This window comes from Myxine glutinosa, chromosome 8, assembly GCF_964187855.1.
Source record: "Myxine glutinosa chromosome 8, kmMyxGlut1.1, whole genome shotgun sequence".
NCBI lineage: Eukaryota > Metazoa > Chordata > Myxini > Myxiniformes > Myxinidae > Myxine > Myxine glutinosa.
In genome coordinates, this window is record NC_136268.1 from 166,828,336 (window position 1) to 166,856,148 (window position 27,813).

Sequence of the window (27,813 nt, forward strand, 5' to 3'; positions counted from 1 at the left end):
TTGGTGAGGACATGTTTAAGAATGTGTTTAAATAACAAATAAACTTTTGCACGTTGGTGAGGACATGTTTAAGAGTGTGTTTAAATAACAAATAACTTTTACACGTTGTCGAGGGCATGTTTAAGAGTGTTTAAATAATAAATAACTTTTACACGTTGTCGAGGACATGTTTAAGAGTGTGGTTAAATAACAAAGAAACCTTTGCACGTTGTCGAGGGCATGTTTAAGAGTGTGTTTAAATAACAAATAAACTTTTACACGTTGGTGAGGACATGTTTAAGAATGTGTTTAAATAACAAATAAACTTTTACACGTTGTCGAGGACATGTTTAAGAATGTGTTTAAATAACAAAGAAACTTTTGCACGCTGGCGAGGACATGTTTAAGAGTGTGTTTAAATAACAAATAACTTTTGCACGCTGGCGAGGACATGTTTAAGAGTGTGTTTAAATAACAAATAACTTTTGCACGCTGGCGAGGACATGTTTAAGAATGTGTTTAAATAACAAATAAACTTTTACACGTTGTCGAGGACATGTTTAAGAATGTGTTTAAATAACAAAGAAACTTTTGCATGCTGGCGAGGACATGTTTAAGAATGTGTTTAAATAACAAATAACTTTTACACGTCGTCGAGGACATGTTTAAGAGTGTGTTTAAATAACAAAGAAACTTTTGCATGTTGGCGATGACATGTTTAGGAGTGTGTTTAAATAACAAAGAAACCTTTACACCTTGGTGAGGACATGTTTAAGAGTGTGTTTAAATAACAAAGAAACTTTTGCACGTTGGTGAGGACATGTTTAAGAATGTGTTTAAATAACAAATAAACTTTTGCACGTTGGTGAGGACATGTTTAAGAATGTGTTTAAATAACAAATAAACTTTTGCACCTTGGTGAGGACATGTTTAAGAGTGTGTTTAAATAACAAATAACTTTTACACGTTGTCGAGGGCACGTTTAAGAGTGTGTTTAAATAAGAAATAACTTTTACACGTTGTTGAGGACATATTTAAGAGTGTGTTTAAATAGCAAAGAAACTTTTGCTCGTTGTCGAGGGCATGTTTAAGAGTGTGTTTAAATAACAAATAAACTTTTACACGTTGTCGAGGACATGTTTAAGAATGTGTTTAAATAACAAAGAAACTTTTGCACGCTGGCGAGGACATGCTTAAGAGTGTGTTTAAATAACAAATAACTTTTACACGTCGTCGAGGGCATGTTTAAGAGTGTGTTTAAATAACAAAGAAACTTTTGCATGTTGGCGATGACATGTTTAGGAGTGTGTTTAAATAACAAAGAAACCTTTACACCTTGGTGAGGACATGTTTAAGAGTGTGTTTAAATAACAAAGAAACTTTTACACGTTGTCGAGGACATGTTTAAGAATGTGTTTAAATAACAAAGAAACTTTTGCACGCTGGCGAGGACATGTTTAAGAGTGTGTTTAAATAACAAATAACTTTTACACGTCGTCGAGGGCATGTTTAAGAGTGTGCATAAATAACAAATAAACTTTTACACGTTGTTTAAGAGTGTGTTTAAACAACAAAGAAACGTTTACGCGTTGGTGAGGACATGTTTAAGAGTGTGTTTAAATGACAAAGAAACCTTTACACGTTGGCGAGGGCATGTTTAAGAATGTGTTTAAATAACAAAAACACTTTTACACGTTCATGAGGACATGTTTAAGAGTGTGTTTAAATAACAAATAAACTTTTACACGTTGGCGAGGACATGTTTAAGAGTGTGTTTAAATAACAAATAAACTTTTACACGCTGGCGAGGGCATGTTTAAGAATGTGTTTAAATAACAAAAACACTTTTACACATTGTCAAGGACATGTTTAAGAGTGTGTTTAAATAACAAATAAACTTTTACACATTGGCGAGGACATGTTTAAGACTTTGTTTAAACAACAAAGAAACCTTTACACGTCGGCGAAGACATGTTAAAAAATGTGTTTAAAAAACAAAGACTTTTACACGTCGGCGAGGACATGTTTAAGAGTGTATTTAAATAACAAATAAACTTTTACACGCTGATGAGGACATGATTAAGAGTGTGTTTAAATAACAAATAAACTTTTACACGCTGGTGAGGACATGTTTAAGACTGTGTTTAAATAACAAATAAACTTTTACACGCTGGTGAGGACATGTTTAAGAGTGTGTTTAAATAACAAAAGCACTTTTACACGTTAATGAGGACATGTTTAAGACTGTGTTTAAATAACAAAGAAACTTTTACACGTTTGTGAGGACATGTTTAAGAGTGTGTATAAATAACAAAAACACTTTTACACGTTAATGAGGACATGTTAAAGAGTGTGTTTAAATAACAAAGAAACTTTTACACATTGTCGAAAGCATGTTTAAGAGTGTGTTTAAATAACAAAAACTTTTACACGTTGGCAAGGACATGTTTAAGAGTTTGTTTAAACAACAAAGAAACTTTTACACATTGTTGAGGGCATGTTTAAGAGTGTGTTTAAATAACAAAAACTTTTACACGTCGGCGAGGACATGTTTAAGAGTGTGTGTAAATAACAAAGAAGCTTTTACATGTAAATGAGGACATGTTTTAGAGTGTCTTTAAATAACAAAAAAACTTTTACACATCGGTGAGGACATGTTTAAAAATGTGTTGAAATAAAAACGTTTGCACGTCGACAAGGACATGTTTAAGAGTTTGTTAAAATAAAAACTTTTGCACGTCGACGAAGACATGTTGAAGAGTTTGTTAAAATAAAAACTTTTGCACGTCTACGAAGACATGTTTAAGTGTTTGTTAAAATTAAAACTTTTGCACGTCGACGAGGACATGTTTAAGAGTTTGTTAAAATAAAAACTGTTGCACGTCGACGAGGACATGTTTAAGTGGGAACAATAGCTCGGATACAGAGATTGTACACATTCGCATGTTGTCTTTTCCATGATCAATGATTAGAAGGATAGATAGATGAAGCGAAGGAGGGATGGATGAGTCGAAGGAGGTATAGATGAGTCGAAGGAGGGATGGATGAGTCGAAGGAGGGATGGATGAGTCGAAGGATGGATGGATGAGTGGATGGAGGGATGGATGAGTGGAAGGAAGGATGGATGAGTGGATGGAGGGATGGATACGTTGAAGGATGGATGAGTGGAACAACAACATGCATTTTCAGGCCATTTTTCCTGCTAGAGCGGGGGTTCGCCTTGCGGTCCCCATGACAATCTTCTCCATTTTGCCCTATTTTCTGCATCTCTCCTTGTTAACCCCCTTGCCCGCATTTCTTCTTCCACCATCTTTAGCCAAGTCTTTCTTGGTCTTCCCCGTCCTCTACTTCTTTCTCCATTCATTTCCATCACTCTTCTCAACCAGTCACTTTCATCCTTCCTCAACACATGACCAAACCATCTCAACCTGTTCCTCTTCACAGCATCAATCACAGGCTATAGATACACATTCCCATCCACACAAGGCACAAGGCACAATACACACAAGGCACAGCACATTCCCATCATCTTTCGCAATTCATCATTTGTCTTCCTCTCTCTCAACGATACTCCGCACATCCACCGAACCATTCGCATTTCCACCCTTTCCAGCCTTCGTTGCTGCTCTACGTTCATTACCCATGTCTCGCTCCCATAAATCATAACACTTCTCACACATGTAGCATACACCTTTCCCTTCAGCTTCAATGACACTCCACTCCTCATCAGCACACCACTCCGTTCCCGAAACAATTTCCATGCACATCTCACTCGAGCAACCTTTGCCGAGTCTGATCCACCTTCTCCATTGAGCATGTCTCCGAGGTAGCAAAATGTTTTCACACCTTCCAGCTTCAAGCCGTCTCCAAGATCCAACTCAACATTTCCTCCATCTGCAGCTCCCTTTGTGCACACCTTACATTTGAATGTAGCTGCCACACTGGTTAATGACCCTCTCAGACAACTGCATTTTTGATGAACCCACTCAGGGCACATTGTACATTCAATGGAGTTCACTCCAACACCCTTCCTGCACACAGCACATGGCCACTTAACAGATCTTTCCACCTCACCACATGCTTTACCACTTGCCATCACCTTCGTCTTTCCGATATTTACCTTCAGACCTTTTGTCTCCATACATTCCTTCCACTTGTTCATCTTTTCCTTCAGTCCATCCATACTTTCCGCAATCAACACCAGATCATCTGCATACAACAACTACCTTCATTCCATGCTCCAATAACTTTATCGCTCGGTACGAGCCACACTCCAGAGGGTCACCTTTCCCCTTGTATAGAGGGATGAGGGTACTCAGTTCCCAATCCACTGGAATGCGGCCTCCTTTCACCACCAGATTACAGATCTCTGTCATTCTCTTCACACCCCCAACTTCCTGATGCCTTCAACATATCTCCCACAACTCCCATCGGCCCTCCCGCTTTTCCAATCTTCATTTCTTTTATCGCTTCCTCAACTTATCTTCTCTGCCGGTCCTAAAACTGGGTTACTCTCTATGTTGCCATCCCATTCATTCTCTGTATTCAACAGCATTTCTATATATCTTTTCCATCTTCCTTTAATTCCATCTGGGTCCACAACAATTTGTCCCACTTCATTCTTCAAGCGACTCTCCCCCATCACATCACACCTCTCTTTCGCGATCTGCTTTGCAATCCTGAATACCGCTCTCTGACCCTCTTCCGAATCCAAGCGTTCTCCGAACATTTTCCTACATGCCTCCTGCGCCTTTGCTACCTCTTTCTTTGCAGCCTTCTTGGCTGCCTTATAACTTTCATGCTCTGCTTTTTCTGCTCCCGTACCCTTCGCCTTCTGACACTCCTTGAACTTCTTCCTCTTCTCGTCAATCCTCTTTCCAACCTCATCATCCCACCACCATGATTACGAGTGCCTCGGTGGTCCTTTTGTCCATCCACATACCTCACCAACGGCTCCCAACAGACTATCTTTCATTGACATCCAACCACTTTCATGCTCAACCACATCATCCTCTACCCTACTCAGCCTCTCTTTTAATGCCTCCCTTAGTCACCTCTTTCAACCTCCACACTTTCATTCTCGGTTGGTACTTCACCCGCCGAGCTCTCCTCACACCTTTCACCCTTATGTCGCAGACAACCAAGTGGTGCTGTGAAACAGCCTCCTCCCCCGGGATCACCTTTGTGTCCCGGAGGTGCCCCCTATCTCGCCTACGCACCATCAGATAGTCAACGGTTGTCGTCGACCCACCTGACGTGTATGTAACAAGCTTATTATCCTCTTTCTGGAACTGAGTATTACAAATCAACAAATAGGCTCCATCAGCAAACTCCAAAATCCTTTCACCTTGTCCATTTCTCACACCATATCCGTAACCCCCATGAACTCCCTAAAAACCGTCCATACTCCTTCCCACATGTCCATTTAGGTCTCCTCCTACCACAACAACTTCCTCATCTTTCACGTTTTCCATCAGCTTCTCTATCGCACACCAGAACTTGTCCTTCTCTTCATCGGTCTGACCAACCTGCGGAGCATATCCCGAGATGACGTTCACCAAGAGCTTTCCAATCATCATTTTCACCATCATCAACCTATCACTCACTCTTGTCACACTCACCACACTGCTGTCTACAAACTCCTCAGAAAACAGGGCACCAACACCATTCACGCCCTCCGGGCACCCTTGCCACACAAACTTGTATTTCTGTCCCTGCCGACCCTTCACCATTCTCACACCACTTCCCTTCCATCTCGTCTCTTGCACACAACATACGTCCACTCTTCTTCTGATCAATACTTCCACCACTTCTCCTGATCTCCCTGTCATTGTCCCTACATTCCATGTCCCAAACCCCAGAAACCGATCTCCACTTTGGGCTGTACCCTGCCCATATGTAGTTGTAATTGTCATGGTTCTCTTTTTGAGGCAATGTTTTTCTGGCCGGATGCCCTTCCTGACGCCAACCCTCTTAGTCGCCTCTTACGACATGCAGGGATACGGTGTACCTATTCTAAACCAGGGTAAACACCGGGAGGATGAGTGGAAGGAGCGATGGATAATCTCAAAGAAGGGATAGATCTCTCTAAGAAATCATTTCAATGGCTGCTGAATCGATTGCAAGATGGTGTGGATCAACCAAGATCAAGATGGTGTGTCCATGGTGCTTTGATAATATAAACAAACTAGCGGGGTCACCCGTGGGAATCCCACGGGCATGGATGTGTGTGACATTTCGACATATTGAGTTAGATGCTGCACCTGCACATTCAGTTATATAAAATGGTTACTGGCAATTGATCACATCCACAAATGATGTAATCCACACAATTTATGTACTTTACATAACGTTAATAGGAATACATGCCCGTGTAGATGGGAAATACAGTTTGTTTGAAATAAATCACAAATATCAGAAGAAAGTTTTTAAAATTTAGAACTATTCTCACTCAGAGTTAAACATCACCGTAATATTATGCGGTTGCTTCAACGTTTTCGGTGAATTATATGTCATTCCCATCTACACGGGCATGTATTCCTATTAACGTTATGTAAAGTACATAAATTGTGTGGATTACATCATTTGTGGATGTGATCAATTGCCAGTAACCATTTTATATAACTGAATGTGCAGGCGCAGCATCTAACTCAATATGTCGAAATGTCACACACATCCATGCCCGTGGGATTCCCACCCGTGGGAATCCCACGGGCATGGATGTGTGTGACGAATTTTAAATATATGTCGACTGTTATTTTAGGCGGTGTATTTTCGTTTATCATGGCGCGATATTAAAAAATATATCTCTGCATTTTCCTCTCCAATACCTCCTCACACTTTACACACACACCGGCCCATGTTTACATATACACACACACACACACACACACACACACACACACACACACACATATACACCCACACACATATACACATACACACACACGTACATCGACACACATATGCACACACACACACACACACACACACACACACACACACACACACACACACACACACACACACACACACACACACACACACACATACACATATGCACATATGCACATATGCAAATATGTATACACATATTATCCACATATACACATATATGCACATTATACACATATATACATCTCCACACACACACACACACACACACACACACACACACACACACACACACACACACACACACACACACACACACACACACACACATACACAAAAACAGACAAACACACACGTACAGACACATATACACACATACACACACACAGACATATATATACACATACAACAACAACAACATGCATTTTAAGGCCATTTTCCCTGCTAACCCTGGTGTTGGGCTCGCGGCTAGGGTGCCAGCTTAGGATCCTAGGATCCTGGGTTCGAATCCCGGTCGATCGCTGAATTAACGCCAGGGGGGTTGACTCAGCCTGTCATCCTTCCGAGGTCGGCTAATTGAGTACCAGTTCACTGGTAATTCCATGTTTGTCATTAAAGGCGGCAAAAAGGGTTGGTGTCAGGAAGGGCATCCGGCCGTAAAACATTGCTTCAAAAAGGGGACCGAAAAAACAACAACAACCACGGTCCCCCAAAAAGGCCAACCCCCGCTTGCGGGGAAAAAATGGCCTCTAAAGGTGTTTTTTTTTTTGTTTTTTTCCCTGCTAGAGCGGGGGTTAGCCTACATGCACATACACACACATATATACACACACAGACACATATGCACGCACACACACGCACACACACACGCACACACACACACACACACACGTACACACACACACGTACACATGTCCCACATGTATATATCCCATATCCCACATCCCACATGTATATACATGTTTAAAGTGTACGTGCCCTTCCCCCCTCCCCGCCCGGCAACGCTGGGTACTTCTGCTGGTAACTAATAAAATAAAAACGAAGAAATATCTCTCGGTTTCATGAAACTCGGTGGAATTGGATGAAATTCGCTCGGTGAATTCACTCGGTGTATTCGGTTCGGCTCGGTTCACTCGGTTTAAAGAAAAAGCGATAATGTCGACATGTTGCTGTCTGTGTCATGTTGGGCGGTGTATGATACTAGTTGGCTGTTGGGCGGTGTTGGGCGGTGATATGGTGTATTTTTAAAAATATATCTCTGCATTTTCCCACGTTGCTGACACCGAGTCGTTCTTCATCGACTGTGTCATTCATTTTGGAAATGGAAGTTTCCACGCAACACATGAATTGTCACGAGTCAAGAGGAAGTGTCTCGTCATCATCAAATGACAAATATATTACATTGTGAAAATTAAAGATTTCAAATAAACCTATTTAAAGTGTATGCGCAAATAACTAATAAATAAAGAAACGAAGAAATATCTCTCGGTAATTTCCTGAACCATATTTTACTTCCGGCTAATAATGTTGAATGAAATAAAAACGAAGAAATATATGTCGTTTTGTGACGACTGTCATCCAAAGTAAACGGTGAATTCACTCGGTTTATTCGGTTTGGCTCGGTTCACTCGGTTTAAAGAAAAAGCGATAATGTCGACATGTTGCCGTCTGTCATGTTGGGCGGTGTATGATACATGTTGGGTGGTGTATGATACATATTGGGCGGTTGTTGGCGGTTGGGCGGTGGGCGGTGATATGGTGTATTTTTTTAAATATATCTCTGCATTTTCCCACGTTGCTGACACCGAGTCCAAAACCATCAATAAAAATGAAATCAGATGGCGAGTTAGATTGGAGATAAAGGCGTGAGAGAGACTCAATGGCCTTGAAGTTACAGGCCTTTGAGAATTCATTTCGTTCTATAAACGGCAACTTTCATCGGATTTTCTTCCCGTTTTTTTTCAACCGAGTCTAAAACTATGTTAGCGACTGTGAAAAATGAAATGATATATCGAATTTGATTTGAAATAAAACTGGGAGAGAGAGCAAGACACCACGGGCCTACAAAACAGGCCTCAAAGCTATGCGAGTTAATAAAATGGTGGATATTTGTTTATATGAAGCGAAGCCTCTCCCAGAATGGGTGGAGCTATGGGTGGAGCTACTCTGCAAACCGAGTAAGCCACACCCCGGACAGACGCCCAACAGACAGACAGACAGAATCATCTACGGCTATTATAATATAGATGCATCATTTCATTTGGATGTTGGAGATATGGGCGGGGTTTTAAAGACTCATTCGATGTTTACATGCACACGAATAAAAGGATGTTCATCTCCCTTTGTAAATTGCTGTTTACACGTGTTTTACTGTGCATGTACAAAGACGTTTTTGTCAGCCTTGAAGGGTTAATCGTGTGTTACCAAGACGCTCGTTAAACACCTGTCATAAATTCTGCCCTAAATGTTAAAAAATGAAATGTAAACAGCGAAAGTACAAAATTAATATTGTTGGTGCAAGTTTTGACGATTATTCCACCATTGCTTTTTCCACAGACAATGAATCTCATTTGAAAATGAAAGCAATTGAACATATTTAGTGACAAATACATCACTCTGAGCAAACAGTCAAATGCCACCATTGCAGAGATTCTGACTGCTGGTCGGTCTTTGAATATTGACGGTACACTGTGATGCCTTTCCTTTTTGTACACCGCTCCTTTCCTATGCCATCTCCAGGCATTGCAAAACGTCATTGCCGGGCACCGAAGGGGGCTCGGCAGTGACGCACGCTGAGAGGGAGTACGCAGTTTTCACTCTGGTTGTTTTCTTTCTTGTTTTCTTGTTGTACACCGCTCCTTTCCTCTGCCATCTCAAGGCATTGCAAAACGTCGTTGCCGGGCACGGAAGGGGGCTCGGCAGTGACGCACGCTGAAAGGGAGTACTCAGTTTTCACCCTGGTTGTTTTCTTTTTTGTTGTACACCGCACCTTTCCTATGCCATCTCCAGGCATTGCAAATCGTCATTGCTGGGCACCGAAGGGGGCTCGGCAGTGACGCATGCTGAAAGGGAGTACTCAGTTTTCACTGTTGTACACTGCACCTTTCCTATGCCATCTCCAGGCATTGCGAAACGTCATTGCCGGGCACCGAAGGGGGCTCGGCAGTGACGCACGCTGAAAGGGAGTACTCAGTTTTCACTCTCGTTGTTTGTTTTCTTGCTTTCTTTCTTGTTTGTTTGTCCGGGCGATATCTCAGCCATCCTTTGAGCTAGGAAGCTGAAATTTCGGCACAGTAGTGAGCAAGTCCTTTGTCAAAAAAAGTATTTTTTGTTTTTTGAATAAGCAATTAATTAAGGAGTTATTTAATTATTAGCGATTAATTAAGTACTTATTTAATTAATTAAATTTCCTTTCTCTTCTGACCATTAACTCAGGCACCTTTTGAGTTAGGAAGCTGATATTTGGACATGCCAATGACCAGGTGATTTGGCTGCAAAGGCTATTTTTGATTTATTAATTAATCAATTAATCAATTAATCGATTAATTATTTAATTATTCGATTAATGACTAATTTTTTTATTTTTTTTGGTTACAGATTGTGATGAAATGGTGGTGGTTTATGTGTTCTCTGACCGAATTGATTAATAATTTAATTTTTTATGATTATTTATTTATTTTCATTATTAATCATTTATTTATTTTCTTTCTCATTTGGCCAATATCTCAGGCACCTTTTGAGCTCTGAAGCTAATATTTGGACATGAGTGACCAAGTGATGTGGCTATCAAGGATAGTTTTGCTTTATTGATTAAACAATTAATCAATTAATCGATTAATTATTTAATTATTCGATTAATTAGTAAAAAAAAAAAAAAAATCAGTTACAGATTCTGATGAAATGGTGGTGGTTTATGTGTTCTGTGACCGAATTTATTAATAATTTAATTTTTTCATGATTATTATTTATTTATTTTCATTATCAATCATTTATTTATTTTCTTTCTCATTTGGCCAATATCTCAGGCACCTTTTGAGCTGGGAAGCTAATATTTGGACATGACAGTGACCAAGTGATGTGGCTATCAAGGATATTTTTGATTTATTGATTAATCATTTAATCGATTAATTATTTATTGATTAATCGATTAATTATTTATTGATTAATCAATTAATTATTTAATTTTTTCTTAATGACTTATTTAATTAAATTTCTAAAAGATACATCTTCGGAGGAAGCACTAATGGTTTAGTTATGCTATTAGCCAATTGATTAAGAAAATATTTTGTGATAATCTTTTATTGATTTTAATTATACAATTAATCAATCAATTAGTGTACACCTCTCCCTCCCAATGCAGCCTCTATGAGCTGCACTGCGGTATTGCCGGGCGCCGAAGGCGCCCCGGCAATGCCGCGCTGTGGGATATTAAATTATTTGGCATGGGGGCGGTGTACTTTGAATGTATGTGTACTTGTTTGTTTGTTTGTTTGTTTGTTGTACACCGCACCTTTCCTATGCCATCTCCAGGCATTGCAAATCGTCATTGCTGGGCACCGAAGGGGGCTCGGCAGTGACGCACGCTGAAAGGGAGTACTCAGTTTTCACTCTGTTTGTTGTACACCGCTCCTTTCCTATGCCATCTCCAGGCATTGCAAATCGTCATTGCTGGGCACCAAAGGGGGCTCGGCAGTGACGCACGCTGAAAGAGAGTACTCAGTTTTCACTCTGGTTTCTTGTTTGTTTTCTTGTTTTCTTGTTTGTTTGTTTTCTTTCTTGGTTGTCCGGACGATATCTCAGCCATCCTTTGAGCTAGGAAGCTGAAATTTCGGCACAGTAGTGAGCAAGTCCTTTGTCAAATACGTTATTTTTTGTTTTTTGAATAATCAATTAATTGAGGAGTTATTTAATTATTAGCGTTTAATTAAGTACTTATTTAATTAATTAAATTTCATTTATCTTCTGACCATTATTAACTCAGGCACCTTTTGAGTTAGGAAGCTGATATTTGGACATGCCAATGACCAGGTGATTTGGCTGCAAAGGATATTTTTGATTTATTAATTAATCAATTAATCGATTAATTATTTAATTATTCGATTAATGACAAAAAAAATTTTTTTTTTTAAGTTACAGATTCTGATGAAATAGTGGTAGTTTATGTGTTCTCTGACCAAATTGATTAATAATTTAATTTTTTTATGATTATTATTTATTTATTTTCATTATTAATCATTTATTTATTTTCTTTCTCATTTGGCCAATATCTCAGGCACCTTTTGAGCTGGGAAGCTAATATTTGGACATGAGTGACCAAGTGATGTGGCTATCAAGGATATTTTTGATTTATTGATTAATCATTTCATCTATTAAGTATTTATTGATTAATCGATTAATTATTTATTGAGTAATCAATTAATTATTTAATTTTTTATAAATGACTTATTTAATTAAATTTCTAAAAGATACATCTTCGGATGAAGCACTACTGGTTTAGTTATGCGATTAGCCAATTGATTATGAAAATATTTTGTGATAATCTTTTATTGATTTTAATTATACAATTAATCAATCAATTAGTGTACACCTCTCCCTCCCAATGCAGCCTCAATGAGCTGCACTGCGGTATTGCCGGGCGCCGGAGGCGCCCCGGCAATGCCGCGCTGCAGCATATTTAATTATTTGGCATGGGGCGGTGTACTTTGAATGTATGTGTACTTGTTTGTTTTCTTGTTTGTTTGTCCGGACGATATCTCAGCCATCCTTTGAGCAAGGAAGCTGAAATTTGGGCACAGTAGTGAGCAAGTCCTTTGTCAAAAACGGTATTTTATGTTTTTTGAATCAATTAATTGAGGAGTTATTTAATTATTAGCGATTAATTAAGTACTTATTTAATTAATTAAATTTCCTTTCTCTTCTGACCATTAACTCAGGCACCTTTTGAGTTAGGAAGCTGATATTTGGACATGACAGTGACCAAGTGATGTGGCTATCAAGGATATTTTTGATTTATTGATTAATCATTTCATCTATTAATTATTTATTGATTAATCGATTAATTATTTATTGAGTAATCAATTAATTATTTAATTTTTTATAAATGACTTATTTAATTAAATTTCTAAAAGATACATCTTCGGATGAAGCACTAGTGGTTTAGTTATGCTATTAGCCAATTGATTATGAAAATATTTTGTGATATTCTTTTATTGATTTTAATTATACAATTAATCAATCAATTAGCGTACACCTCTCCCTCCCAATGCAGCCTCTATGAGGTGCCCCGGCAATGCCGCGCTGTAGGATATTTAATTATTTGGCATGGCGGCGGTGTACTTTGAATGTATGTGTACTTGTCAAGGATATTTTTGATTTATTGATTAATCATTTAATCGATTAATTATTTATTGATTAATTGATTAATTATTGATTAATCAATTAATTTTTTAATTTTTTATTAATGACTTATTTAATTAAATTCCTAAAAGATACATCTTCGGATGAAGCACTTGTGGTTTAGTTATGCTATTAGCCAATTGATTAAGAAAATATTTTGTGATAATCTTTTATTGATTTTAATTATACAATTAATCAATGAATTAGCGTACACCTCTCCCTCCCAATGCAGCCTCTATGAGGCGCCCCGGCAATGCCGCGCTGTAGGATATTTAATTATTTGGCATGGGGGCGGTGTACTTTGAATGTATGTGTACTTGTTTTCTTGTTTGTTTGTCTGGACGATATCTCAGCCATCCTTTGAGCTAGGAAGCTGAAATTTCGGCACAATAGTGAGCAAGTCCTTTGTTAAAAAACTTTATTTTTTGTTTTTTGATTAATCAATTAATTGAGGAGTTATTTAATTATTCGCGATTATTTAAGTACTTATTTAATTAATCAAATTTCCTTTCTCTTCTGACCATTAACTCAGGCACCTTTTGAGTTAGGAAGCTGATATTTGGACATGCCAATGACCAGGTGATTTGGCTGCATAGGCTATTTTTGATTTATTAATTAATCAATGAATCAATGAATCGATTAATTATTAAATTATTCGATTAATGACTAAAAAAAATTTTTTTTTTAAAGTTACAGATTCTGATGAAATGGTGGAGGTTTATGTGTTCTCTGACCGAATTGATTCATAATTTAATTTTTTAATGATTATTATTTATTTATTTTCATTATTAATCATTTATTTCTTTTCTTTCTCATTCGGCCAATATCTCAGGCACCTTTTGAGCTCGGAAGCTAATATTTGGAAATGAGTGACCAAGTAATGTGGCTATCAAGGATATTTTTGATTTATTGATTAATCAATTAATCAATTAATTGATTAATTATTTAATTATTCGATTAATTACGATTAAAAAAAAATCAGTTGCAGATTCTGATGAAATGGTGGTGGTTTATGTGTTCTGTGACCGAATTGATTAATAATGTAATTTTTTAATTATTATTATTTATTTATTTTCATTATTAATCATTTATTTATTTTCTTTCTCATTTGGCCAATATCTCAGGCACCTTTTGAGCTGGGAAGCTAATATTTGGACATGACAGTGACCAAGTGATGTGGCTATCAAGGATATTTTTGATTTATTGATTCATCATTTAATCGATTAATTATTTATTGATTAATCAATTAATTATTTAATTTTTTATTAATGACGTATTTAATTAAATTTCTAAAAGATACATCTTCGGATGAAGCTCTAGTGGTTTAGTTATGCTATTAGCCAATTGATTAAGAAAATATTTTGTGTCAATATTTTATTGATTTTAATTATACAATTAATCAATCAATTAGTGTACACCTCTCCCTCCCAATGCAGCCTCTATGAGCTGCACTGCGGTATTGCCGGGCGCCGGAGGCACCCGGCAATGCCGCGCTGTAGGATATTTAATTATTTGGCATGGGGGCGGTGTACTTTGAATGTATCTGTACTTGTTCAAATATTGTTTGTGGTACTGAGAAAAAAACAGGATAAATGGCATTCCAGGGCATTATCAAATGATGAGGGGGAGGAGTGGGATGTTGGTGGGGGGAGGGGTCTCGAGTGTTACGTAATATCTTAGGGGGTGTCTGTTTAAGTGTTATGCAGGAGTGGAGGAATTCAGATTGGAGAAAAAATCTGTGATGTAATTTTTACACAGCTCCTCAGGCATCCATTACACAGTTTAGGAGGACTTTGAATTGAGGTCAGGAACTAAGAGATTAAAGTCAAAATGGAACTTTTGGTATTACTTGCGTTCCTCTTCGAAGAAAGACCATGTTGCTAATCTCTAAAATATGTAAATCCATTCCCCCCTTCCCTCCCCCATTCCACATCATATTGCCCAAATCCACTCGTGCTTAAATCCGAAGACGGCTGAATCTTACAATGTCCATGCATCGTGTCGTGTCGTGCATGAAATACTGCAATTCTCTGTTGGCAGGCTTTCCTGTCTCTTCTCTCAGGCTGTTACAGCTCATTGAGAGTATGGCAGCCAAGCTGGTGGTTAAAGATTAGAAACCTGTTCACATCTCTCCAATACTCAATACTGGGTCCCTGTAAGCCAACATATTGGATATTGGTAATCACTTTTAAAGTCAAATTGTCTCCTGCCTACATTTCTGTCTTAATCACAAGTTACACTTCTGATAGTTCCTCTAACTGGGTTGAAGACTTGTGGTGATCGACTACATTTCAGATATACTCCTCACCTGTGAAACTCACTGAAGATAAAAATACACAAAACTTAATTAACCGTTTTTAATCCCTCTTGAAATGCTATATATTTTTACAGTATCATTAAAAAAATTATTTTATTCTTTTTACTACCTTTTATTAAAATTCTTTGAAATTTTCTTCAAAATGAAAAGTGTTAAACAAGCAATTGAATAAATGTATTGGTCGATTGGTTAAATTGGGCGTTTATAATAGCCAAGTGTGTAGAGTGCCCAAACCAGTAAGTAAACAAGAAAGAGCAATCAGAGATTGCAAACCCTCGCCAGGATTTGTTTTCAGTGGTTTTTAAGGCTTTTTTGTTAAAACAAATATGGCGGCCGAACCACGTGACCGATGACGCCATCATTAATTTTTTTTCTCTTCCAATTTATCCCTAGATTATGCTCAAGAAATTTCATCTCGATAGGATGAAGTTTTGTACTTGTCAAATTATGACGTCATAATGGAGGCACCTATGACATCATCATTAACAGATGTTATTCCACATGAAGAGTTATTTACAATGAGCCATGTCTTAATTTTTCCTATGCAGTGCTTTCGGAGATATAGAGGTGCAAATTTTTTCGTTTTTCCCAAGTTGGCGGCCGAACCACGCAATATATGACGTCAAACTTATTTTAAAATTCTGCAGGTGGAGGTGCACCTATGGTGAAAATTTCCTGTCAATCGGACCAACGGTCACCGAGAAAATCATATTTATTCTGTGCAGACAAACAAACAAACAAACGGACTCAAATGCAATACCCTCTCCTCTGGCGAGAGCAATAAGCACGAAAGGGGAACAAGCTTTGTCATGCATTTGGTCTGTCGTGCCAAAGGCCCTTTGGGGAGCTTGTACATGCACATGTCACATGATAACATGTCATGAGCACATGTCAGATAAGAACATTAGGAGACATCAGTGTGCATTTACATGAGCCATAGATGAATGGCAAGAACGTTGGTAAACACTGGACAAATCGACATGGAATTTGAAGGTGAGATCCTGGCATCATCAGTAAAGTGCTCTGATGGGAATATGAAACGGGCAAAGCCAAAGAAATATGGATGCAAGACCGTTTGGAGAAACAAAATCAAGCCAAAAAAAATTGAGCACAAGTAATTGGATAAGATCATATATTGTAAGGAAAGAGAAGCTACTAGGGCAGCAAATTGTGGCCCAGGAAGAGATTGGGCAAGAAAGGAACCAAAAAATAATAATAATAACATGGAGAAACTGAATGGAAGCAAGAAATGGGAAAAAAATAAACCAGGTGCCACAGAAAGGTGCTTTAAACCTGAACAGAAAACTTAGACCTTTCAGCAATTAAGTATCACCTTTGAGGTGACATCGGTTTTGTGTTCATGCTGGAGGAGGAGTGCAACGGCGTTGGTGTCGTCCTTCCGCGCAGCAATGTGAAGCGCAGGTAGTCGCACCTTCCCTTTGGTGTCACTTTCCAGCAGGAGACCGACAACCTCCTGATGACCCTGCTGAAGAGCCACTGCCAATGGTGTGAAACCATCCTGGTGCAGGTGTCAAGGGTAGAAGAATGAACACATAAACGATTGTGCTCGCTTGCTGAAGAAATAAATCCACTTGCTAAATGGAAATAAATCCACTTGCTGAGGAATGACAGTGATGAAGTATCCAGTGGACTGTGTAGTACCAAAGCAACCTTAACGTGTTTTTTACACTTGTCAAAGGTAAAGTTTCTTCATCACATGTCAGTCTCCCTTACCTCAAATGGCCACACAGTTGACATCGCACGTGACAAAGCCGAATGCCTCAACTCTGTGTTTGCCTCAAAATCCTTAGTCCCAAACCCATCTCTCTCTGTTCCCACCTTTCCCAGTCGAACCCAACTGCTCCTGAACTCTGTGTCCTTCTCTCCTGACAAGGTGGAGGAGTTTTTGTCAAACCTCGACTCTGATTCTGCAACTGGACCAGACGGCATCAGCCCACGGGTCCTAAAATCCTGCTCTGCCGCTCTATCTCACCCTCTCTCTGTTCTTTTCACCCTCTCTTTTGCTCAAGGTCATCTGCCAGCATCCTGGAAATCAGCTAACATTACCGCTTTACACAAAAAAGGTGCAAAAACAGATCCTTGCAACTACAGACCAATCAGCCTGCTCCCAATTATCAGCAAAGTCATGGAATCCATCATTGCTTCGGATATGAAATCTTTCCTCTTCTCCAATAGCTTGATCTCTGATCATCAATTTGGTTTCAGACCAGGTCACTCTACTCTGGACATGCTGCTTCTGCTGTCTCAACAATGGATGGAGGTCCTCAATGCCAAACAGGAAATCAGAGCTGTCTCCCTTGACATATCACGTGCCTTTGATACGGTCTGGCACCCAGCTCTGCTCACCAAACTCTCCTCCTATGGTATCCATGGAAATCTCCATGCATGGCTTGCGGACTTCCTCTCTGGTCGTAGTCAACGTGTGGCCCTGAATGGATTTCTCTCATCTCCCCTTCCTGTTCAGGCTGGAGTTCCCCAAGGCAGTGTGCTGGGCCTTGTGCTTTTTCTGGTCTTTATCAATGATCTCTCCGACTCTCTGGAAAATCCTCTCTATCTCTTTGCTGATGACTCCACTCTCTGCCGCTCCATTCCTCTTCCCTCAGATCGGCAGTCTGCAGCTTCCTCACTCTCTGAAGACCTGGACAAAATCACAGACTGGTCAAACAAGTGGAACATGTCTTTCAATCCTGACAAATCTCACTCTCTTACTATGTCTCTCCGAAAAGATCGACTGGACAACCCTCCCATCTACTTTCTCAACAATCCTCTCCAAGAAGTTCTGTCGCTCAAGCTTTTGGGTCTCACTATCTGCCATGATCTTTCTTGGGAAAACCACATTTCCAAGCTGGCCTCCAAAGCCAGTCGCCGACTGGGCATCCACCGTCGTGCGAAGTCCTTCCTCGGCACACCTGAGCTCCTCACCACATACAAGGCTTTCATCCGCAGCTCAATGGAATACTGTTCTCCCCTATGGGCTGGTGCTCCTGCCTCACACCTGGCCCGGCTTCACGCTGTTGAATCCAAAGCTTTCAAAATCATTGGAATCTCCCACGATGAAGCTACCTCTGAGGGCCTTTCACTCACTCAACGCAGGCAGGTAGGTGGTCTTTCTGTCTTCTACCGACTCCTCTCCGGCCTTGCTCCCCCAGCTCTGTCTGTGCTCTGTCCCCCAAATATTCCTACAGGTCGCACAAGATCTGCCAGCAACCCTCTGATGGTTAAACTGCCGAAATCTCGGCTTTCTGCTCACCTTCACTCTTTCATTCCTCTTTTCTCCCGCCTCTGGAACAAACTCCCACACTCCCTTCAATCCCACTCCTCCCTCCAGGTCATTAAAACAGCTGTTCACCACCATCTCTTATCTTCCCCCATCCAAAACCTTGATCTTTTCTACCCCCACTAATTCACCACAGATCCACCTTGTTTGAAATTCCAACTTCTTTCCTGGAAGTCCTGGCAGTGTCCATATGTTTATACCTATCCCACCCCCCCCCCCCCCCCTTCACATGCCTCCCCCCCAAAGCCCTCTCCCTCCCACAGATCTCTCGATGTCTACATGTCTCTTGGTCCCTGCTCTCAAATGTTGTGTTTGTGTCCTTCCCCCTCTCTCCCCATCTAGTCTACCGCTCCCGATGTTATTTGTTTTATGTGTCTGTTTGTCTTTCTGTGAGATTAATGTTCGCTCTTTCACGAGCCTCGATCTTGTATACAAAAAAAAAAAAAAAAAAAAAAAAAAAATCACTGTCAAGCAGAAGCTGCCAAAAAATAACTCATTTGCTACGTCCTCATTACAACACATCATCCACCACCAAGTGGTGGCTTGTCTCACCTTAAACAAATGCTAGCGCAATGTTAGTGAAAGAAAAAGAGAATTGGTAAACAATAGCTGATTGGTAAAAGAAGACAATGACAAAAGTTGTCAGTAGTTGAAAATATGGAAGTTGAGACGATCTGCATCGGAGGACAAAGTACAATAGTGGATGAAATCAGCAGGCCGACAATCGTGAAACTAAATGAGTGAACAAGTGTAACTGTACATTTCATATAAGATTGTGTGTGTACATTTCATATAAGATTGTATGTGTACATTTCATATAAGATTGTGTGTGTAAATTTCATATAAGATTGTGTGTGTACATTTCATATAAGATTGTGTGTGTACATTTCATATAAGATTGTGTGTGTACATTTCATATAAGATTGTGTGTGTACATTTCATATAAGATTGTGTGTGTACATTTCATATAAGATTGTGTGTGTACATTTCATATAAGATTGTGTGTGTGCATTTCATATAAGATTGTGTGTGTACATTTCATATAAGATTGTGTGTGTGCATTTCATATAAGATTGTGTGTGTACATTTCATATAAGATTGTGTGTGTACATTTCATATAAGATTGTGTGTGTGCATTTCATATAAGATTGTGTGTGTACATTTCATATAAGATTGTGTGTGTACATTTCATATAAGATTGTGTGTGTACATTTCATATAAGATTGTGTGTGTGCATTTCATAGAACATTAATGTGTCCGTGTACATTTCACATAATATTAAACTGTACGTGGACATTTCAAAGTGTACGTGGACACAACTTATTTAAAATATACGTGTACATAATAACTTGCAAAAGAAGAAGTAAAGTTTTATCTTTATGAAAAACTCTCTTCCTCACTCTCCTTGCACTGCCCTCTCTCCGCCCCACTTGTCATACATACCCTTCCTCCTGTCCATGGTACACTGAATATTGTGGTGAAGCAGTTGCTGTGAAACAAATTGCCTTCGCCTCATGGAAGGCTACTCCAACTGAAGGAAATCTCAGTTCCTTTCACAAAGGTCGGAAAAAGTGTGTCTACCCTCAGGAGAGCCAGGAAACAATATCTCTCCACACTCAAGAATGAACTCTCATAACTGTCTCCTTCCTCCAAATCCTGGTGGCATCTGGTCAAATCTGTTTCTGGTGTTTGTTCCCCCTCCGTCCCCTCCCTTACCTCAAATGACGACACAGCTGACATCGCACGTGACAAAGCTTAATGCCTCAACTCTGTGTTTACCTCAAAATCTTGTGTCCCAAACCCATCTCTCTCTGTTCCCACCTTACCCAGTCATACACAGCTGCTCCTGGACTCTGTGTGCATCTCTCCTGACAAGGTGGAGGAGTTTTTGTCAAACCTCGACTCTGATTCTGCAACTGGACCAGACGGCATCAGCCCAAGGGTTCGAAAATCCTGCTCTGCCGCTCTATCTCACCCTCTCTCTGTTCTCTTCGCCCTCTCTCTGTTCTTTTCACCCTCTCTTTCGCTCAAGGTCATCTGCCAGCATCCTGGAAATCAGCAAACATTTTCGCTTTACACAAAAAATGTGCAAAAACAGATCCTAGCAACTACAGACCAATCAGCCTTCTCCCAATAATCAGCAAGGGCATGGAATCCATCATTGCTTCAGATATCAAATCCTTCCTCTTCTCCAATGGCTTGATCTCTGATCATCAATTTGGATTCAGACCAGGTCACTCTACTCTGGACATGCTGCTTCTGCTGTCTCAACAACGGATGGAGGTCCTCAATGCCAAACAGGATATCAGAACTGTCTCCCTTGACATATCACGTGCCTTCAATGCGGTCTGGCACCCAGCTCTGCTCACCAAACCTTCCTCCTATGGTATCCATGGAAACCTCCACACATGGCTTGCAGACTTCTGGTCACAGTCAACATGTGGACCTGAGTGGAATTCTCTTATTTCCCCATCCTGTTCAGGCTGAAGTTCCCCAAGGCAGTGTTCTGGGCCCTGTGCTTTTTTTGGTCTTCATCGATGATCTGTCCGCCTCTCTGGAAAATCCTCTCTATCTCTTTGCTGATGACTCCACTCTCTGCCGCTCCATTCCTCTTCCCTCAGATCGGAAGTCTGCAGCCTCCTCACTCTCTACAGACCTAGACAATATCTCAAACTTGACAAACAAGTGGAAGATGTCTTTCAATCCTGACAAATCTCACACTCTCACTTTGTCTCTGCGAAAAGACCGTCTGGACAACCCTCCCATCTACTTTCTGAACAATCCTCTCAAAGAAATTCTGTCACTCAAGGTTTTGGGTCTCACGATCTGCCATGATCTTTCCTGAGAAAACCACAATTCCAAGGTGGCCTCCAAAGCGAGTCGCCGACTGGGCATCCTAAGTCATGTGAAGGCCTTCCTGGGCACTTCTGAGCTCCTCACCACATACAAGGCTTTCATCCACAGCTTGATGGAATACTGCTCTCCCCTCTGGGCCGGTGCCCCTGCTTCACACCCAGTGTGGCTTCACGTTGTTGTAACCAAAGCATTCAGAACCATTGGAATCTCCCACAATGAAGTTGATTCTGATGGCTTTTCTCTCTCTCACCACAGGCAGGTTGGTGGTCTTTCTGTCTTCTGCCAACTCCTCTCTGGCCTTGCTCCCCCTGCTCTGTCTGTGCTCCGTCCCCCAAATATTCCTGCAGGACACACAAGATCTGCCTGTAACCCTCTTATGGTTAAACTGCCAAAATCAAGACTCTCTGCTCACCTTCACTCTTTCATTCCTCTTTTCTCCCGCCTCTGGAACAAACTCCCTCACTCTCTTCAATACTTCTCCACCCTCCAGGTATTTAAAACAGCTGTTCACCACCATCTCTTATCATCCCCCATCCAAAACCTTGATCTTTTCTACCCCTGTTAAAACACCCCAAATCTACCTCTTTCAATCCCCAACTTCTTTCCTGAAATTCCTAGTAGTGAAATTCCTAGATGTGTTAATTTGCTTTACACCATGAACCCCTCCTCCCCCAGCCCTCCCCTTTCCACAGATCTACCGACGTCCCTGTCCTCTACTGTTGTTGTGCTTGTGTGCTTCCCTCTCTCCCCCTCTAGTCTCCCGCTCCCTTCATTGTATGTGTTATGTGTCTGTGCGTGTTTTCATGTTCAATGTGTTAGCTCTTCCACGAGCCTCGATTCTGTATACAAAAAAAATAAATATACGCCAACTAAGCCTGTGTGGATGTGTGTGTGTGTGTGTGTGTGTGTGTGTGTGTGTGTGTGTGTGTGTGTGTGTGTGTGTGTGTGTGTGTGTGTGTGTGTGTGTGTGTGTGTCCGTGCGTGTGTGTCCCCGTGCGTATGTGTCCCCGTGCGTGTGTGTCCCCGTGCGTGTGTGTCCCCGTGCGTGTGTCCCCGTGCGTGTGTGTGTGTGTGTGTCCCCGTGCGTGTGTGTCCCCGTGCGTGTGTGTCCCCGTGCGTGTGTGTCCCCGTGCGTGTGTGTCCCCGTGCGTGTGTGTCCCCGTGCGTGTGTGTGTGTGTGTGTGTCCCCGTGCGTGTGTGTCCCCGTGCGTGTGTGTCCCCGTGCGTGTGTGTCCCCTGTGTGTGTGTGTTTTTTAGATATAATGCTCAAAGGTCAAGGCTGCATAAAATCATCAATTTTCATTTTGTATTTTTGGGGGAAAATAAATTAATAAATAGGCCTACGGGCATTTGCCCGACCTCCCGACTAATTAATTAAATACGCACGAGACATTTCCGTCCAAGCCGATTTTCGTCCATGCTCGTGAAATAGTTTGAAAAGTCAGACAAAAACTAAAAGTTTTTTTTTTTTTTTTTTTCATTCCTCTGAAATATGAGAACTTACGGTACCTTCCTTGGAAGGTGTATATTACACCGCAGCCTCGAAAACTCCAAACAAAACATCCATTACCTCGTTTCCTGCACCTGAGTTGCAAACAATTGTGTCCTCAAAACGGTACCTTTATTTAATGATAGAAGACGCATTGTTCAGTCTTCAAATGTACACCAGAGGCATGTGAAACCAAAGAGCTATGTGGAGGAGAAAATGGCGGCAATTTGCGGCCCACATGCGTCGCCTGGCTAATGGGCGGTGCTTGTGAATGTGACGCAGGGAGGAGAGGAGGGAGGGTGTGGCCTGCAGAATGGGCGACACTAATGACAGAGATACAAACTCAGATTTACATGGACGAGTACACCCGCACTCTACGGGAGCGGAAAAAGGGTCATTACTCTTTGGGGTACATAGATTACAGTCGATCTATGGTCGGGTCTCAAGAACAATGGGTGTGTGTTCATTTACCAAGTTTCTTGTGAAGAGATCGCCACGGGGTTTAAGCTTTCGAGCAAGAACTCCATTCAAAACCCTTAAGGAACGGCTGGCTTGGCAAGCGCTAGCTAGCTGCTTGGTAAATGAGTACAACCCGGGCTTCCTCCCTTTCAGTTTCGTATCAAACAGCAGGAGCGAGTTTCAAAACTTCGCTATGAAAAGAAAAACTCCACGGTAGCGGCTGGAAGGGCCATGTTATTAACCGAACATTTGTGGGTTATATAGAGTACAGTAGATCTTCGCTCAGTTGTGTGTAAGTCAACCTCACTTCACGGATGTCGGGATCCCTCCAAATTTCTTCATTTAGTGTTATAAAGAGCATTAGCGACTGTTTAAAAAGCTAAGCATACATGTTTGTGGTTCATAATAATATTCATTACTGGTAATTATTTCTGGTAGAAGCCATTGCTCCCACGAAAACGCCATGATAAGCTATTTATAAACGTCGACTCGCCGGAAAAAACCCAGTGGGGAGGTGGGATATTATTGGTATTAATATTGTTTTGTAATAACATTAATATTATGCTACCAGTACCCGACTGCAAAGCCGCAATGAGCCGGCGAAGCCAAAGCCTCTTGCCACTATTTTACCCATCACGATGGCATAAGTAGGTTAGGTAGTTGGTAGTAGGTAGCTGTAGTAGGTACTGTAGGGCAAAGGGGGGGCATTAAGCTCCAGGGGGCATTAAGCTCCAGGGGGCATTAGGCTCCACTACATTGTAAATCTTGAAGGGAAATACAGACTTGCCATTTAATATGGAATTTTTTTTCTTTCTTGCCTTGGGTTTACTTTCTTAACTCAGGATATCAATCTGGTGAGTTTCTTTTACGCTTCGGTGATTTATTTGTTAAAAGAACCATGTCACTGATTGTCTGTCGCAGCAAGAAGTGAACAACAGGATTATATCACAGGTGGCGTGGCAAAATGTAAGAACAGGTGCATTTGATGATTGGCTTCACAATCGGGTATACAAGGGTTGTTGCGTTCTGTATTAGTGGAAAACAACTCCTGCACGTCTCCAAAAGTTATTGCCGCTTCCTCTGGAGATGGTCCGTCAACTCGACAATGCTGTTTGTCATGGAGTGGTGGCTTTACGAAATTACGGCATGAAACAGCGTGCTATTGCTCGGCAGTATGGCATCACTCAAGGTCAGGTGTCAAAGATCCTGAAACTAAATGCTCAGAGGGGTGTCCCTATTCCAATACCGAGGCCAGGACGTCCCCACAGACCCACAAGGAGGGATGATCGCCAGCTGCACCGGTTAGTCCGCAATGGCCGTACCAAGTCAGCTAATCGGCTTAGGGCTGAGTGGCAGCAACTGACAAATGTGCCTATATCCAGAAGGCTCGTCAACCAACGACTGGTTCAAGCAGGCTATCGTGCCAGGCGTCCCCTGAGAAAGCCACGCCTGACCAGACAACACCATCAGCGCCGATTGCAGTGGGCCAGAGAGCACTGTCAATGGCAGCCAGGACACTGGATTCACGTGATCTTCAGTGACGAGTCTAGATTTCTGGTCTATCGTCAAGATGGCCGCGTCCGAGTGCGCAGACAAGTGCATGAAGCCTACAACAAAGATTGTATAGTGCCAACAGTCCAAGCTGGAGGTGGTGGGGTGACCGTTTGGGCTGCTTTTCATGCAGGGGGAAAAACTGACGTGGTTGTTCTAAATGGAAACCTGAACCAGTTCAAGTACAGGGCCATTCTGGAAGAAACATTGCTTCCATTTGCTCGTGCAGCCTTTCGAGGAAACTTTGTCTTCCAAGATGACAATGCACGGCCTCATTATGCTCACATGATCCAACACTTTCTTGCTGACCGTGGTGTAGATCATATGGAGTGGCCTGCCATGTCCCCGGATATGAATCCGATAGAGAACTTGTGGACAGAATTAACGCGTCAAATCGACCACTTGGACCAGCAGCCGACCTCTGTGCGTGAATTGCAGCAGGCTATTGTCACTGCATGGCAAGCGATTCCTGTCCAAACCTTGGCAAATCTCGTGAAAAGCATAACTCAACGTGTACGTGCTCTCCTCAATGCTCGTGGGGGTTACACGAAGTACTGAACTGTAATTTTACTGTCCGTAATCCCAGTCGTAATTTAACTTTTGTTTTTGTTAAAAAAAAATTTGGCTAATGTGCAAAATAAAGAGATACTTCTGGAAAACGTACAGAAGTTTAACACAGTACTGTCCGTGAATTGAGTTCGATATCAGTTTACATCACTTTCAAGGATCAATTTATTTGTTTCGAAATGTCAAATGTGGTTTTTGTTTCTTTTAAAGGTCACATTAACAAAATCTAGAATAATTTCAACATAATTCCAATGAACTTTTGGTTCTAAGACATCTTGAAAAGTAAGTTCACCCCCACAAAAAAAATAATCCATATTAAATGCCAAGTCTGTTCCATGCATTTGCAATGTCGAGGAGCCTAATGCCCCCTGGAGCTTAATGCCCCCCTTTGCCCTACCTGGTAAGACTTGTTAAAAGAGAAGAGCAGACAGTCCTCCCCAATACCTACATACAATAAATGTCACAAGAAGCTTAAGGAAGTAACTATACGATGTGCTAGCTTGGGGCCTATTTTAAGAAATTTTAACTGGGCTTAATATATGTTTTCACAGTATGTGTGTAGTCTTCTAACTTCAGTCGCTGTCAGGACTGGTTCTCTCCGGGCACTGCGGCTTCCTCCACCAGAAGAAGTTAGCTTGCAGTAAGATCAGTGCCGACAGATCAGACGATAGCGCCGTTTCAACGGCAATGTGTGACTGTCAATCAAACCGAGCTTTCTTTCTTCATGTAAACCGCTTATACCGGTAGGTGCAGGACAACATCATAAATCAGACAAACCGACTGAGCATGGGAGCATGGGATTGAAGCCTAATTCGGCTTTTTAGATCTACCACTAAAGAGGAGAAAAATTTCGAAAATGCCCAAAGTCGCGACTGTTGTCGCGAAGGGTGCACTAACCGGAAGTTACGTAGTTCCGCGGGTGCCTATTTAACTTTTTCGCAATTTTTTATGCATACTCCGCATCCGCAAGATGGCGGCCTCCATGGAGCGATTTGGTGCGTCAAAGCTTCGAAATTCTCAAAGGATCCAGAAAAATCTGGCTTTTCAACATAAGATTGTGAATCATAAAAAGATGGGTGAAAGAAACTCCCATTGAACTTTTTCGCAATTTTTATGCATACTTCCGCATCCGCAAGATGGCGGCCTCCATGGAGCGATTTGGTGTGTCAAAGCTTCGAAATTCTCAAAGGATCCAGAAAAATCTGGCTTTTCAACAAAAGATTGTGAATCAAAAAAAGATGGGCGAAACAAACTCCTATTGAACTTTTTCGCAATTTTTTACGCATACTTCCGCATCCGCAAGATGGCGGCCTCCATGGAGCAATTTGGTGTGTCAAAGCTTCAAAATTCTCAAAGGATCCTGCAAAATCTGGCTTTTCAACATAAGATTGTGAATCAAAAAAAGACGGGTGAAACAGACTCCGATTGAACATTTTCGCAATTTTTTATGCATACTTCCGCATCCGCAAGATGACGGCCTCCATGGAGCGATTTGGTGCGTCAAAGCTTCGAAATTCTGAAAGGATACAGCATTCCCCAAGGCAGTGTTCTGGGCCCTGTGCTTTTTCTGGTCTTCATCAATGATCTCTCTGACTCTCTTGAAAATCCTCTCTATCTCTTTGCTGATGACTCTACTCTCTGCCGCTCCATTCCTCATCCCTCAGATCGGCAGTCTGCAGCCTCCTCACTCTCTGCAGACCTGGACAAAATCACAGACTGGGCATACAAGTGGAACATGTCTTTCAATCCTGACAAATCTCACACTCTTACGATGTCTCTCCGAAAAGACCGACTGGACAACCCTCCCATCCACTTTCTGAATAATCCTCTCCAAGAAGTTCTGTCACTCAAGCTTTTGGGTCTCACTATCTGCCATGATCTTTCCTGGGAAAACCACATTTCAAATCTGGCCTCCAAAGCCAGTCGCCGACTGGGCATCCTCCGTCGTGCGAAGTCCTTCCTTGGCACACCTGAGCTCCTCACCACATACAAGGCTTTCATCCGCAG

General features: G+C 41.2%; 1 protein-coding gene across 1 annotated transcript in view; it reads right to left on the bottom strand.

Annotated features, from left to right (window-relative positions):
• LOC137433066 (ankyrin-3) overlaps window positions 1-27,813 on the bottom strand; it is a 482,046-nt gene that overhangs the window by 291,912 nt on the left and 162,321 nt on the right. Inside the window, exon 6 of the mRNA XM_078784014.1 lies at window positions 16,920-17,105. Coding sequence (XP_078640140.1) covers window positions 16,920-17,105 — 186 coding nt within the window. The remainder of the gene's footprint in view (window positions 1-16,919; window positions 17,106-27,813) is intronic.